This window comes from Diadema setosum, chromosome 5 (genome assembly GCF_964275005.1).
Source record: "Diadema setosum chromosome 5, eeDiaSeto1, whole genome shotgun sequence".
Lineage (NCBI taxonomy): Eukaryota > Metazoa > Echinodermata > Echinoidea > Diadematoida > Diadematidae > Diadema > Diadema setosum.
The window spans coordinates 17,671,043-17,688,642 of NC_092689.1; the positions used below are offsets into that span (position 1 = coordinate 17,671,043).

General features: G+C 38.8%; 1 protein-coding gene across 4 annotated transcripts in view; it reads left to right on the forward strand.

Annotated features, from left to right (window-relative positions):
• The first annotated feature begins 910 nt into the window (after window positions 1-910).
• LOC140228616 (L-lactate dehydrogenase-like) overlaps window positions 911-17,600 on the forward strand; it is a 29,128-nt gene continuing 12,438 nt past the window's right edge. For all 4 annotated transcript variants that reach the window (XM_072308858.1, XM_072308859.1, XM_072308860.1 and 1 more), the window contains exons 1-6: window positions 911-1,023; window positions 5,662-5,822; window positions 6,697-6,814; window positions 10,769-10,879; window positions 12,634-12,870; window positions 14,460-14,577. In XM_072308858.1, coding sequence (XP_072164959.1) covers window positions 5,694-5,822; window positions 6,697-6,814; window positions 10,769-10,879; window positions 12,634-12,870; window positions 14,460-14,577 — 713 coding nt within the window. In that variant the 5' untranslated portion in view covers window positions 911-1,023; window positions 5,662-5,693. The remainder of the gene's footprint in view (window positions 1,024-5,661; window positions 5,823-6,696; window positions 6,815-10,768; window positions 10,880-12,633; window positions 12,871-14,459; window positions 14,578-17,600) is intronic.

Sequence of the window (17,600 nt, forward strand, 5' to 3'; positions counted from 1 at the left end):
ATTTGGATATGGAAATAAATGAAGTGAAAATGAAATGAAATTTGATACCGTGACGGCGAATATCGACAGGTCCTGGTGAAGTTGAGGATTTCATTGAAAATGTTACAAGGTGATGCAGCTTGTAATAGGAGCAAAAGGCTGGTTATCATATGGGTAGACGTATAAATCATGTTTGTTTGCAAATGGGAGGATGTACTTGTGTCAATGCGCGTTTTACGGACAGAGAAATATTACTTACGGTATACTTGTAGGCCTATATTTCATAATCAAATTGATAAAGAATCAATCAATCACAAAGTCATGTAATAAGCCTATTGTTTTCCGAATGAATTATACGATGGCGTAAATACTCATTGCCATGCGGTCAGACTTTCATTGATGCTTTTGAGAGATATTTATTGTGCTGCAACAAATCAGTTAGTACTTTGATGGATGTATACTTTCATAACAATAAACTTATGTATTCTCTCGTTTATCTTGAAGAATTGCAGGTATTACTTTACGATTTCGACCATGATTCTACACTAGCATTTAAATAGAACATGGTTGGATGGTTTTTATCTCAGCAGTAATTGAAATAATTTACTCCTTATTCGTCATTACTGGAGAAAACTTCCTGAGATAGTATCAAATCATGCAAGCAATTTCCAATATTTGTAACGGTTCGTGGAAGCGTGTGAAGCTCGTGACCAGCTGCACGTATTACCTGACTGGTGCACAAACCTTTCTACGTCTTCTCCGTTCGTTCACCATCTCGGTAGTGTGTGGTTCGTCTACAGGTAAAAAGGGTTATCATTTAAATTCTGTATAAACAAGACGCGATCATGCATGCAGGGGTGCAACGTGCATGTGTGGTACGTGCATGACCGACATGTGAGATGCTAGACATAGGAGGCCATTGGACTACGAAGCGCCGAGAAACTCGTAATGATATGTAGCTGTCATTATGGATTCAGCTCGGCAAATTGAGTAGCCCGGGGAACACTGTGCTCCATTCTTGCTGGGGAGAATCACTTTATTCGAGTAAGTTATCACTGAATGTCACAGTTTAGCATCAACGATTACCATAAGTTCATTTTACTTTTTCCGATCACTGCTGGGCTGGGCCGTTCGTTTTCACAGCCGTAACAACGTTGGTCGTGTGCACCGAACGACACTGCTGCGGTCGAGTGGGTGCCCCCTGCCCTGCGCCTAGCCTGCTATGCACTCCTGTCGGTACGGTCGCGCGAGCTTTGTTTGCCACACGATCCAAGGGACGAGGTCACTTCAAAGCAATTCTGTTTATAGATGACTACCCATTTCATTTGACGTGTAGAGTTCGGCGCTCTACGTTGAATATTCCTGGGGACTCGGCCCGGCTCAAGACACTTGTATCATATCACATTAAGTTCAAGTAGACTCTATACTAACGTTAGATCTATGTTAGAACTCTACCAGTTAAATTTACACATTTTGTAGCCCAACCATAACTGCGACCGGCGTTAGCCCGGCCCTGCCAGAGCCGTGCGAAGCTTCTGTATTGACTGTAAATTTACAGCGACAGGACCGGGCTGTGTATAAACTCCTGTCTGTGGCAGGGTGCCTATTTGTGGCAGAGGGAGTTTCATTCATCAATAAAACAGCTATTAATGGTTAATGGACTAAATTAATGAACATCATGTGTGTGTAGTCCCACTTCAGAAGCCAAGCAGGAGTTTGTAAATTTAATAAACTTGCAAGTGCTATATGGGAAGTGACACCTCATGGTTGGGTCCTTTTCAATGAATGAAAAAGGGCTTCTGCCGCAAATAAATGAAATAGGAACTAGGCATAGGCCTAGATTTTCTAGGCCGAGGTGTTTTTACCCTGTAAGTAAATAGTACAAAGCCTGCTGCAAACAGGGTTGTTTTACTCTAATGCAGTTTAGGAGTCTAGTTACACATTTTGTCGATCTATATTATGAACCAACTTATGCAATGCCGGCCGTATAGTGTTAAGTGATATATATCGACTGTGAGGTATTAAAAATTTAACCTAAAATAGTAGGTCACAGATAAATAGCCACTGAGCCAGTGTCGATGTACGTTACTACTAGACTAGGTCTACCTCACTTAAAACTTGGTGAAATGGCACTCTGTGTGATTTTATTTTTCTCTCTCTTCAACACATTCATTGCTGCATGCTGACACTAATAGGATGACAGGACAAGGTTCCCAGTAAATTTTACTGAGTGTGAGGACAATCAACATGATGGACTGTGGATGTGATGATGATAGTGGCTTTACAGTACTTACTTTTGGTAGTCTAGTACACGTAGTAGACTCTAGGTCTAGTCTAGTCCTATTCAGCTATTGCTGAATTATATTTTGCTAAGTAGTAAAATATGGGAAGACTTCCATAAGATATGACTCCTCCCCTTTACTATTAAAGTTTGCCATACCACTACCAGTATATGCACTACACTTTACACAGCCCTGCGCTTGTTACACATGGATGCACACACAAGCGCATTTGATTTAGCAAGTGGTGGGAATAATGGTGGGGCATTAGTTGCAGGGACATAAGGCTGCGTTCACATAGAAGTATACTATTTGGGTATTCGGGCTCGTTTTTCGAGGGCACGCGAATAGCTTGAATCGAACGATAGGATTTCCTCACACCGGTTCACATAGGAGGGCACTATTCGAAAGTACCGAATAGCTGCGAAAAGTATAACAAAGTGGGAATCGAACTTGTTCGATTTTCTTGCAGCGTATACCGTCTCTCGTTTATGAAATAATGACAATTTTGGTCTGGATTTGCCCTTTAGCAAAAATAAGCATGTAGACTGACATTCTGATGCAGTTTAGAAATTGTTAATAAGATTTGCTAGGATGTAGGAGGAAGAAATCCTCACTGCATGGGATGGTGAGTTGACGGTGCGGGTGATGGTGTATTCGGGGCCCGCGAATAGCGAATACCGAATAGCGAATAGCGAATACCGAATACCGAATACTTCTATGTGAAAGCAGCCTTAGGAAGTCTGGCACTAATACTAGGCTTTCGAATCCATGTTGATATCTCAAAATTTGCAAACCCAAAACACACCAAAATCACAGAATATACAGTGCATGTACCTACCTGTAGTATTTAAAAAAAAAAAAAATCATTTAGTGTAAATTTGATCCAAATCAGTTTTCAGGAAGCTAATGTGTACGTATCAACACAGATCTACTTTTACTACATTATTGTAAGTTGTCACTGAAAACAACTCACTCTTCACTTTGTGCTTTGTGAGCCTAGAATAAAGTAGTGATGGCGACGTACACTGCCTGGTTTAGTGTATAAAAAGCCCTCAAAATTATAGCATATTGATGCTGTGCCAGAGCCACATCTGTGTAATAGTGTATGTTTTCTCATATGGAGCTAACTGTTTTTCCTGTAATTAGTAATGATAAGTCTGTCAAAGCTAGTCTTGACATCAGACCCAAAATACAAATATTGATATTTATGAATTAGATCCTTTTTGTGTCTGAGTCTGATTAGCTGTCCTTTGCACAGACATGTACCTACCTGAATTTGCATTTGTTGATAAAATGTATGATGGTCAACTTAAAAAAACAACAATAAAAAAGATAATGATTTGAAGTGAAAGTACTTCCTCTGAAGAGAGATTAGTGTAACATACTTGGCATAATGACATTGAAAAATCATTCATCTATTGATGTGTTTTTGTTTGTTATGTCATGCATTTGGTATCAACATTATGTTTAGACAGTCCTGTACAGCTGCTAAACTGTTACATATTTTCATTTTGTACAGTATGTGAACATTTTTGCTCAATGTTAACCATAAAATGTGGGCAGATGTCATGAATTCACTTTTCATCTCATTGATTTTCTTTATATACCACTTGCAAACAAGTGTTGAAAACATCACATTTTATCAGAAAACAAAATGAAGTAGCATGGAGGAGGGGGTAGGTGGATTTTCCATAAACTGCTTATTGTTGTGTTATTAAATGTAAACTACTAGGTTTTAAAATCAGTCCCTACCACACACACACACACACACACACAAAAATGATTTGATGAGAAGGACATGTAAGCCGCTGCCTTTAGTGAGTGCTGTGTAGTGGAAGGCGCACCATGTCCACGATAGTATTTGCGCATAATGTACAGTGTACGTACCACAAGCTGTTTTATAATGTGTGCCTCAATAATCTTGAAGCACATACAGTAGCGATGTACAGTGTAGTGTACTTGACATTTGTAGTTGAAAGGGCACATACATGTCAATGTATGAATCCTAATGAGCATGATGTTGAGGACAGAGTTACAATGTATCTATTCACAGATCTATGACTACTGAGTTGCCCATGTGACCTGGTGCTAATCAATCATTGTGGTTACATGTATGTCACAAGCAAGGCACATGCAACCCATGCCATTGTAATGTTACCTTTTTTCCTCGCTCTATAAAATCTCCACCTGTCTGGAGAGACATACAGAGCTCTGCATTTGTGTACACTTTAATATTGTTCTTGGATATATATACTGTATTTGTAGCTATCCATAAATTGGGCTATTTGTTGCACACCATCTTAGCTGTTCTAGCTGATAGGCTTAGAGATAAAACATATCTAGTTCTCAGAAGGACTAAAACATTTTCGTGCACCATTTGGAATTTACTTGCAATATATATAGCAAAAGTATCTACCAAGAAAATTGTCTGGCTGAAGCATTTTGCAAGGATATTGACTTGTTTCAACTGGAGTACAGCATTTTGACATCAAAAAGTGTAACTGTAACATGATTTAGATCAGAGTACTCAACTTCATTTCCTGAAGTGCTCTTCCCATTCAGTGGTGGGAAGGTAGAACATTTTGTGGTGATCAATCGTGCCTTAGCAGTACTTTAGTAGTCCCTAACAAGCTGCATGCATTTCACTCTCACACAGAAAATTGATGGATACTGCATGGCCCGATTTGTTGATAAGTGGTACATGTAATCAATTATAAAATGCAACATTACATAGCAGCCACTATCGCATGTACACGTTGATATACATGTTCTCGATTTGCAGTACGGTACTGTCAGTGTACCTTTTAGGCTAATATTTCACATTTTATGGTTACCCAGCTGAAATTGTGTCATCACTGTGTTGTTTCACACATCTCTCATGCATTTGTCCATTTTAGAACAAAAATAAACAGTTTCTGCAGGCGTACAATGTATAGAAACTGTGCTTATTGAGCTACATATTTAAACATGCTATGACATACATTGTACAGTGTGTCATACAAGATGCTTGTGGTGCACATTCTGTTAACCACTGAAATGTTTCAAAATGTATCTTTCATGTTTCTTCACTGACTTTTGATTCCTCTTGTTTTTAGTCATCAGGCTGATTGAACATACAAATTTTGTAATTACAGTGTAGTTTGCTGATTGCCCACATGGCAACATCAAAGCTATTTCACTCTCCTGGAAATAAAGTGACACTGGTCTGTTCTCAATATTCCTGTATCAGAACAATACTTAATATGAAGGAGCTTTTAGACAATGCTCAAAAGATGTTCGATTGTGTGTTGTTGTTTGTTTTTTTTTCGTTTTTTTTTTTTAGTGAGTGAGTGTCTTTTTGCTGTATAAACAAACCAACAAAGACAAACTTGATGACCATGCTTTCTAATTCTCTATCTAGATCTTCATAAAAGTGTCAAACCCTACCAAAAGATGTCTACCATCGCAAGTAAACTGATGGACATGGTGGCCGACCAGCTCGACGAAAGCTCCCCCACCAAAGTGACGGTGGTGGGGGTGGGTCAGGTTGGCATGGCGTGTGCGTACAGCATCATGACACAGGTATGATATTCATTTACTGTGATATGATGTCTTGATTGTTGGTGGTAAGAGTGCACGAGGGAGATTAGATGATGTGTTTGCTCAAATGATCCACACTGATTGACTGACTTGCTGACTGACTGACTTACTCAATGAATGAATGAATCAATGGATGACTGAATGAGGTAGTGGCTGGATTGACCAAAAAAAAAGTATCTCATATATTTTTAGTCAAGCTATGACTGCATGTACATCATTGCATAAAGCCTACATTTAAGGGCTTAAATGGCCAGTGGCATAAATTTACAGTTTATAGCCCTGTAACCCCTTAGTCATGGAGCCAAAGGGTCTTGAACTTTAGAACTTCCTACAATAATATTGTACCAGTGGCTCTCTATTGTAACTGCAGAAGAAAATATCTTGTCATAATTTGATACTTCATGGAGCTGCCATTGCACCTGTCAGGTTCAAGTACAAATCTCCTTGGTAACTCCTACACAATTTATTATAAAAAGCTGTTGGATTGGCCAGTGATACACATAAAATTTTTGTCTTTGAAAAAAGATATTTGAAAAAGGATATTTTAGGGGAAAGGATATGATTTTAGTGGTCAAGAGGGATTAACAGATCTGATTTATCGATCATGCAAACTCTCCTATACACTGTGGCTGATGATTTTAGTGTGACTGCAGCAATAGATGAGGAGCAAATGATAGAGTGGATGCAAAAAATACTTTGCAGATTCAGCCAAATTATGAGAATAAAAAACCCCCCTGCATTCCAGCATTTGCCATAAACATGAAAGATTAGATAAGGTATTCACCAGGCATTTGTAACATCCATGACATTATATATCATGTCTTCTTTTTCATGTTTCATTCATTCCCACAATCAGAACATTGCCAGTGAGATTGCACTGGTGGATGTATTGGAAGACAAGCTAAAGGGCGAGGTGTACGACATGCAACATGGGCTGGCATTCGTCAAAGGCTGCGCCGTGAAAGGCGATACGGGTACGCCAATTTTTGACATTTGATTCGCTTGCGGGTAGTCTGTCTGGTTCAGACTTTGGATGAACTGCGACTGTGCTTAATGCAGAGAATCAGACATAATTGACTACTGTTCAGCATTTTATGCCGTGTAATGGTGGAGTATGACATGCCTTAATCTGTCATGCATGTTTGTGCAGACCTAAGTTAAATAGTCCTCCAGGTATTGTGCCTAATACGGTATAGGTCAGGGGGCGGTGTCATTATGGTTTGAATAGATAATATCGAATTAAAAAATGACAGTTGTGTGTACATCATTCCTACCATATGAACTTTTCTCTTTGTCAACCCACCCCTTATGGGGAAACAGGTGTGCTAAGTCTCAACCGTATGGGTAAACTACAATGTCAAAATGGAGAGATCGCTGTCATTTTGAGCATGTCTGTTATTATGTAGCCACTCGCGAGATGGTACAATGTGTGAACGTATCATGCGCTCCATAGAAACTGAATGTTGCCAGCAGGCATTATGCTAAGTAGGCCAGAGAGGGCAACATTTCAGCGCATGATGAGCAGGCAGGCCGATCACTCTCTAATGCACAATGCAGGTGGCTGCCAATTTAGCTCATCCCTGGATCCCTGATCAGGTCGAATGTACATAAGCCTGCCATCCCTGGTCCAGGAGAACAGGGTGGGAGCGATTCCTTCCCAGTCTATTCCAACTGACTGCTTCCATGAGATGTTTTAGCAGGCACATTAATGAGGCATGCTCTTTCAGTGGAGATGTCTATGTGGCATGCAGGCCAGACATGTTGCCCATACGGTCCTTGTGCTGGGGTAAATGTCAAAGCCATCCCTGCACTAGAGACATATTTGAATGTCCAAGCTAAATGTGACAGAGATATGGCCTCTTGAAATGTGTGTGTGTGTGTGTGTGTGTGTGAGAGAGAGAGAGGGTGGTTGAGCTGTAACATGGTATGGATGTGTGCATGTTGTAAGAGGTACAGTTTTGAAAAAAAAAAAATCAAAACAAAAATAATCAAACAAAACAAATAAAAACAAATGAACTATTTAAAATCTGTTTCAATTATAGGTTTTAGTGTGTGTGTTTGAATATAAGTCTATGCACTTCCAAACTTCTGTACTTAATGAAAATTAAGTTCTGTGGGAAATAGGAGTATTATATTAGATACAGGGTATGTCATTGTTCAGTTGATGACATTGAAAATCAGTGATGTTTAATTGTGATCGAACTTGATAGCAGACATTGCTGCACATGCTTAACCCATTAAGGATGGACTGATTTTGCTACAACACGCATTTCCCATAGACCCCTGCCCGAGTATACTCCGGACTTGTCCTCAACAGGTTAAACATTAACTGCTCATGTTTTAGTTAATTTTCAACAAGAAAGATAAATGTACCAAAGAACTTATGATTTCTATTGTTTACAACCTTAACACTGTAAAAAATAGTAGAAGGCAGTAAATCACACAGTTTTTCTTTGTAGTGTAGTGTTTCTTGTACAGAGCAAACGCACCATGATCACCCATGTGTGCTTTCATCCAGGCAAATTTGAAACTGGTACTGGCAGTTTCCTTTCATTATGTCAAAATTTTGTTATTTTATTACCGAACAGGAAAACTATATAAAGGTGTACAGATGAAATTTGGGGTCCTGAATTTTCACTTTGTTATAACCGTGCTCGCTGTAACGGGAGTGCACTGTACATGTGAGATTGCAAATCTCACTTGAGCTGATCGAGAAATTTGTGAAGCCACACAACAACTACATATCGGTCATTCAACTCACAAACCACATTGGAAATAAAGTAATTGATTCTCTAGGAAAAAGGAAGGCCTTTTAATGCCTTACCAAGTAGGTGATATGGATGACTTTAATTAAAAAACAAATACAAATACAGATGTTGTGTATGTCTCATTACACCACATCCTTGTACTCCTGGTATGAAAGTGAATGCTGCTTTATGATGTCACTGATACTTCGGTCCAAGAAACTCAACACCACTGTTTACGCATTCATGATAGTGACTTCCAAACATGCATACACACAGTTCCTGTGTCCTGGTTTCTAATCTGTATAAACTGGATTATAAGTTTGATGGAGTGGAAATAAAGGTCATTGTCATTCTTTGTAACTGATTTTTGTAAATACGAGCTATTCAAATAGACATTTCTGAAATAATGCACTTTAAAGGGGATGGCTAGTAACCGATCAGTGGGAATGCTGAGGGATGACTGTTCCAATCCTTGTGGGATTCATTTAAGAGTACATTATATATCTACTGTTGTGTGAAAATTATTTGCTTCAGAACGGTCTCATATTCAAGTAATGTGCAGATTAATGCCCCGTCACTGACCAGGCATGCTTAGCTGGAAACATTAAACTGCACATTACTTGAATATGAGACCATTCTGAAGCAAATAATTTTCACACAACAATAGATATATAATGTACTCTTAAATGAATCCCACAAGGATTGGAACAATCATCCTCCAGCATTCCCACTGATTCCCACTGATCAGTTACTACATGTAGCCATCCCCTTTAAGGAAGGTAACAACAGCAACAATAAAAGGACTTCTGAATGCAAAATCTATCAATTTCTTCATTTTATCTGAATGTACATGCAGTGGTATGAGAAGATATTGGGAATTGAAAGATATTAGAAATTAGAAAATATTGGAAATTATATCAATACTACCATTAAAGTACAAGTAGTATGCTCCCAATTGCACAAACAGTCTTCCAAGTCTCAGTCAAAACACTACATTTCTTTAAAATCAAATTCACTGTTATATCTGTGTAAAGGTACTTCATTTAGTGAATAGTATATCATCTAGGTGCTACTTGTGTTGGAGGAACTTTTCACACCAAGAAAGGTTTAGAAGCTCATAGAGAAATAAAAAAAAATAAAAAAAAATAAACAGTAATATTTCCGAATGTAGTCAAATAGATCAATCTGAGATATTAGAATATGTTTGTTTGTTTTTTCTGCTGCTCAACATCTTAAAATTAAATCGTGTAAAAATTAATGTCAGGCCAAAGATAAATGCTGCCTTTAAAAATATTCATTATCATTTTGTGTCTGGGGGAGGTGTAACTGTAGATGTTATTAGCAGGAGCCATAGTGGTGTATTTTAGGATACCAGGAAGTTACGAACCAGTAGCTTGCTTAGCACGTAACAGGTTACAGTATCTTCCCTTTGGACCTATTATGTAAGTGGTGGGTCTCAAAATGTACCTTGGGGATTATTAACTCAGGCTTTGGACCACGCAATTTCTTCCTGCCCATCATGGTACTGGTTAAGCAGCTCTGGTAACATTGTCCAAAAAAAAATCAATTTGTATTTCAGTAAGATCTATAATCTATCTGACAATCCGTAAAGGTCTTTGCATCCTTCCGCAGTTTTTTGATATAACGTGTCTTGCCTATGTCGCAGAAAAAAAAATATATATACTGTATCTTATATTTTTTTGTGTTTTCCATACATGTTGTTTCATCCTTCCTCTAAAGAAATCTCATCTTGCGTATCGTATCTGTAAAGATTTAATATCCCAGTCTTGAATTCATACCAAAGTTACAAAGTGATTTATAAATATAATTGGGTGAAAGTTGATACATACCATCAACAGTTACTGTATACACCATATATTTAGCAAGTCTCATTTTTCACGAATCAGGGACTTTCTAACAATTCTATTAGAGGTTGAATTTTTTATTGTGGAGTACAGCAGGGGACGGAGAAATGTGTGTGTGCACGTGGCATGCATGTGGGGATCAGTTTGTATAAATTATATTCACATGTTTTAGAATTTGCTAAACAGCACCCTTAATTTGTAAAAATAACAAAAAATCTGTGAAATATATGGCATGGTATACAGTACATGGATATGGCCTGTTTTGTTGGATGGGATTCTTTCATGTATTACATCTCATGTTTTTGTCGTTCTGTAGATTACAAGGTGACATCCGGATCCAGGTTGTGCATCATCACAGCTGGAGCCAGACAGAGGGAAGGAGAGAGCAGGCTGAACCTAGTCCAGAGGAACGTCAAAATATTTGAAGGTTTGGATGGATCCGTGGAACCCTTTATGACACTCTGCACTTCACAATAACTTGCTATTAAAATTCTTTGGCACTTGGTAGATTCACACCTGAATTTAGTTCTTTGCAATCCAGTAAACCCCATTCCAATATAACAATGCAGTGTGCCATGAAGCCACTTACCTGCTAGCCCAGGGCCCTGTTGCATAAAAGTTGGGATTAGACATATTAAGTCAGAAAATCAAACAGAAATTTCTGTGTGTTGATTTTTTGACTTATGTTTGATTGCAGTTTCTTTTTTATTCAACAGGACCAGGGCAACTAAACAGCCCTTTTTAGGCATGTGATATATGCATTGGACAGTTGCCCGTATGCCCAACTTAGACAAGTTTAGGAGGGATCTGTTGCGGTGTTCTGCAGTTCAATAAATCTTAAGGGAGGCTGTGTGATCAGATAAAGGAAATGGGAGAATTAGGCTATCGGTATTCATTCATTGACCGTTTGTCTTGGGGCAATTTGCCTATTGACAAAGAAGGCACACCACTCCTGATATGTTAACAAAGCATTGTATAATATTGGATTCCATGCTGAACATTTTCATCCAATGCCTTGCATGTGACTTACAAGTAAATGTAAGTTTGGCCAACAATACTCATTAATCCCATTTGTCTTTTGCCAAGTCTATTCTGCTGATGTGCTGTGTATTGCTCAAGTAAGTGGATTTTACATGTAGAGCAAAAACCACAAGAAAAGAAACCCAGGTTCACAAAAGATAGTCCTGCAGTCCTTGATTTTAGTGTACTATGGAAAAGACATTACACCATCAGGATTGGAGCCACATCTTCAGTACCCATCCTGGGATTTTAGAACTGTGAAGACAGAAGCCGGATCTACATTTATAATCCCATAGGTTAGGATTTTAGTGCTCAGCAGAGAAGGGGTTAAAGCATCAAGATTGGAGCCAGATCTTTAGTCCGTCGTCTTTGGATTTCAATTCCTAGGGTTCAAGGATATAGCCATCAAGTCTGTAGACAGATCTATCTTCCCTATCATGAAAACTATGATGACTTTGTAGCATCCCTGACGTAACCATTAATGAGTCTGGAGAGTTTTTCCCTTACAGCTTTCATTATTAACTTCTCTATTGTGAGACCAATGTGACAGTGTTTTGTCCTGTGAACAACAACAACAACAACACCTTTAAGGAAGTAGCCTATATGTGGAAGCTCTTTGTGCTCTTCATGAAATCTAATATTTTGATGGCGGGTACCATCAAGATTGCTAATTAAGCTTCGGCGAGAAAAGCAAACAGCTTTTCAATTTCCTGGAGGTTGTTGTTTCTTTCTGAAGCTAAAGGCCTAATCCAGGAACTTGTAAGGGAAATCGACTGTATGACTGTAAGTTTCATGATGTGCTTTTTTTTGTGTGTGGTGAGTTGACTTTTGGATGTAGTGAATCTTCATAGGAGTACATGTACATGTAAATGATACCCCCCAAATATGTGTGATCACAGTCAGTAACAAATGATACATATTATGTTGGCCCACAGGAGCTGGACAGCCACGAAGACATTTATGGGGATCAAAACCAGCAAGTGATTCCCTCCATTGTACAACATTTGTTTTGTATACCATTACAATGTCATGGATCACAAAATCTTCGTTGGTGTACAACTGATGAGATATATGATAACATGCAAGTGTAACATCAAATCTGCAGAAAATGTATCTGTTTTTTGTCCAGCACCATCTGATTTTTTTTCCCCCCTTTCTCAGGAATTGTGCCCAACTTGGTGAGGTACAGCCCCAACACTGTCCTGCTAGTGGTGTCCAATCCCGTCGACATTCTCACCTACGTGACATGGAAACTGAGCGGACTGCCGGCAAACCGCGTCATAGGGAGTGGCACGAACCTGGACACGGCCAGGTTCCGCTTCCTGCTAGGCGAGAAACTTGGCATAGCGGCCTCTAGTGTCCATGGATATATTGTTGGCGAACATGGAGATTCGAGTGGTAAGTGTTAGCTTTCATTTTCATCTCCATCGTGAAAATAATTGTTTCTTTCTGTCTTGACCTGGGGCACTTCAAAAAAGGAAATTATTACACTATTTTTAAATCATATTTGAAGAGAGGAGTTTCCTTATTGAGAAACCTTACCAGAATAAACCGTATGTAACCATAATGACAGTTGAGCAAATATCTAAGCATATTTGACATTTCTTCTCACAAAATAAAGAAGATACTAGCATTGCCCTGTAGCAAAGATGGCTTTTTCAAGTAGCCCCTTGAAAGTCATATTGGCTTAGCTGCATGGTGAATTATTCATACCCAGGCTGATAAATGCCACTCTGTCTATCCACAACTTGTCAGTCCTTTCAAGAACATTTGTAATTACTCTAGAATAGTTACAAAGTGACATAGTAGTGGAGAGTAAGTCTTTTGTTGTCATTGCTTTTGGATTAAAACGTGCAGAGTTTTAAAGATAATAAAAAGTTTTGGTACGTCAAAAGTTTCCCTGAATTTCCGTGTTTCAGGTTAAAGTATCTATCATATAACTAACACTGTGAGACTTACTCGCCCCAAAGTGCTCTCATTTCTTAGTAATCATGCAATTAACTGCAACCAGCAGCCCCATACGCAGAGCGTAATGGGGCTTCGCATTGTAGCATCCAGGATCATGACAGATTTAGTATCTCGGGCAAATATCAATTTAAAATCCACAAAATTCTTCAATTTGAAGACTTACCAATTAAGTTGAAGTCTTGAAAACAGGCTTCGGGCAACGTTTGGTTCTGCCATTAGTCCCTTTCTGTTCGAATTGATGACTGAATGTGACTCTGTCGAGAGGACCGTGGGAGAGCTACATACACTGATTACTACGGCCAGCGCATACGCACACATCACATGCGAACAAATTTCAAATCCATGAACGGATAAGATGTTTGTGTGCGCATGCGCTGGCCGTCAATTCAGTGTACGTAGCTCTCCCAAGGTCCTCTCAACCGAGTCACATTCAGTCATCAATTCGAACAGAAAGGGACTATTGGCAAAACCAAACGTTGCCCAAAGCCTGTTTTCAATACTTCAACTTAACTGGTTGTAAGTCTTTAAAGTGAAGAAATTTTTGGATTTTAAGTTGATATTTACCCGCGATACTAAATCTGTCATGATCATGTAAGCTACAATGCGAAGCCCCATTTAGCTATGCGTATGGGGCTGCTGGTCGCAGTTAGCTACACAGTATGCGTATGGGGCTGCACGCTGCTGGTCGCAGTGATATTCGCACAATACGTGTACTACCTCGCCGCCGCTGTACGGCGGCGGCTCTGGTACGAAACCATTATTGCATGATTACTAAGACATGAGAGCACTTTGGGGCGAGTAAGTCTCACAGTGTTAGTTATATGAAAGGTACTTTAACCTGAAACACAAACTAAGACAACGAAATTCAGAGAAACTTTTGAGGTAATACCAAAACTTTATATTATCTTTAAGCATGTGTTGTGAATAGGGCAGTTGATCGTAAGCCAAAGCAGTGCACACTGAACATTGAATTTGTTATCAATTTCCTGTTTTTTTTTTTTTTTTTTATTTGGTGCCAGTTGCCTGCTGGTCAGGTACAACTATCGCAGGAGTCAACCTCAAAGAGCTTGACCCAGACATTGGTACACCCAAAGACAAGGAAAGCATGCAGAAAGTTCACAAGGAGGTCGTTGAGAGGTAAGGCAAAATGTCCATAATTATTATGTCCTTTTCCATGTGAAGTTGTCCATATATTGCTGTACCATCACCCCGTTCCTGTGACCAGTCTTCAAAGTTTGCCAAAATCATTTTGCCATCCACTCTGTATGAAAAACGTTGGTGTCCCTTGTCATACATGCTTAACATTACTCATGATATACATAGTTGCAATACTGGTACCTGTTATATTAGAATATGTGACCAGTCACCCTTTCAACCTGACAAGTTGTAAACCATAGAGCTGAGGAAAAAAAAAAATCAAGACTAGGTGGTTTGAGGTGGAAAATATAAAAGATGAGATTTATTCCATATTCCAAGGTTTATTTGGTGAGTGAAACTTTCTGTGATGAGTGTTGTAGATCAAGAGTTTAGTGACAGCACCACTTCTCTGAGCTAGTTTCTCATTTCCTCTTCAAGGATGGTATCCTATTGGTAGAGATGGGGATTGGGCTTATAATTTTTTTTTTTTTTTTTTTTTTTTTTGCGAGATACCAAGAAACCACTTATGAAATAATACAGAGCATACCATTCTAAGAGGAATTCAAAGTTTATTAGATAAAAATCGGTTTCGTAATGGCTGAGACATCCAAAAACAAAGTAAAACAAAGCAATCATAATAAAAGGTGGGTCCCACCTTGTATTAGGATTGCCCTGTTTTGGATATCTCAGCCATTTCAGAACCAGTTTTCATCAAATAAATGTTCAATCCCTCTTGGAATTACATGCTCTTTCATATTTTTTATGAGGTTTCTCATTATCTTTAAAAAAAAAAGAAGTTAGAAACCTTAACTTAGGTCTCAACCAAAACTACATACCTTCCCTTTTAGCTCCACTACAAGTTTCACTCAAAACTAATATGTGGCAAAGATAAAATACCCCTCTCTTCTCAACTTTCCACTGTTCTATTCTCCTCCACTACCACTCCTCTACAAAAAGTTCTTTTCAGACCCATTGGCCCCAATACGCCTGTCCCCTTGACCTCAATCACTATATTAGTTCTGCTTGGAAGAAATTTACAGCGGACGGGTAGCCTTTCCCCCGCTGTCCTTTGATCTTTCCACTGAGATGACTAGCCACTGCTCTTTTCAGGACCTCCCTGCCCTGCTTACCCCCTCCTCACAAGTTCCATTCAGAACTGCTAAGAGCGAAAACAATACCTTTTCTTCTCAACCTGCCACTCATTTATCTTTTTTTTTTTTTTTACATCTCTCATGTCCTGTGCTATAATAGTTGACCTCAAATTATTATTACCTCCACCAAGGGGGGAGGTTATGTTTTCGTTACCGTTGGTTTGTGTGTGTGTTAGTTTGTTTGTCCGTGTGCAAAATAACTCAAAAAGTAGTTAACAGATTTGCATGAAACTTGCAGGAAAGGTTAAGAATGACACAAGTAACAAACGATAACTTTTGGTGGTGATCTGAGAATTTTTTGGGAATTTATGAAGGATTTGTGGTATTTTGGCAGGTAGGGTCAATGAACTTGGGAGTTCAAGCTGCGCGTATTTGAGGTTTGCATGCGCACACTAAATTGCGTGCTCCAGTTTCTGCTAGGGCGAGGCGTGCCATGCAGCTGAGGGTTTATGATGTAACAAAGGCTTCTATATTGGGAAATCGGCGACTTTCAGCACACAATGCTCACTGATATCTATGGAAGAACAAAATCAGTGGTGGAAAGGAGCTGCATGCTTGGCGGAGGTCTGCGCTCTCAGAATGGTTTTCTAGTTATCATTTTTTTGTAGCACTGAAAAAAAAAACCACACCCTTTCTTCATTACTATCCTCTTCCACCTATAAAGAGTCCTTCTTATGACTATACCACATGGGGTTGCCTTAAAGCTTGTTACCCATCTTAAAAGGTTCATACCACCCAGTGTACAATGTAACTACCCCATATCTAGATGTCAAGGTTATAGACTATGTAGAAGTTTAAAACTTTTGTAGTGAATCCATTTTGTATTCATCAAAAGTTTGACCCAGAGTTGAAAATGGTCATAGATGTTTGTTAACCGCTGATAACAGTTCCAGAATCAATCAAGAAGTACTTTTAAGTTCATTTCATTTGAAAAAGCTGATTATTAGTAGATGCGCATTATTTTGATAGTTGTAACGATGATAGAGCCTGTTTTTATGAGCAAATTCAACTTATTTTGACAAATGCATTTCCTTTCATGTGATCAAACTTCTGGCTGTGTATGCCAATGTTGTATGAGCCCAATGTCTGACATATTTGACGTGATCTGAACTTCAAACTCGATCTTTTCGAAACCACATGTATTTGTTTGGCTCGAATTCTTATGGGTTTATTGTCAGGATCGTGTTGATGTAGTGAGACAAATTGTATGTCATTGAAACGATTGGAGTGCAAGTGTATATGGATTTCAATCAAAATGTACAAGGTGTAGAGTACAGTGGTGCTCTTACTCTGGCGATTGACGCTCATCAGCTCTTCTCGGCTACCATGGTGACTGGTCACATATTCTACCTGTGCTCTGTCCGTTAGATTTTATGCATGGGCCCAACATGTCCTCCACTTTGAGTCCTATGGAGATTGCTATGGTTTTCGATTGCCATTCATTTGCAAATTTTCAAGTAACTGTGCTCTGTATATAGCATAAATACACCCATCAGTTAACTCATTTCTACTCCCAAAACATTGATTTGTTTCAGCAAGCAATCTCCAACATTTCATTTGCTTTGATAAATCTTGTCATTTGTGATGACCATTGAATTTGTATTACATCCTGTTGTATATATATATATTTTTTTCTTTCTTTCTTTCCAGGGGATGGGGTAAGGGGAAGATACAATGTGATCTGCATAATGGTGCATGAAACAAAGCAAAGACGAAAAAAATCTGAAACATGGCATTAGAAGTATGGTTTGTTGAAAACAGAATTGTTTTTTGTTCGAGAGTAGGCATTCATAATACAAAAGCATAGTTGTTGTTTTTTTTTTTCTATGGGTGTGTCTGTTATTCAAAGTCATGATCCCACAGTGCAAGTTT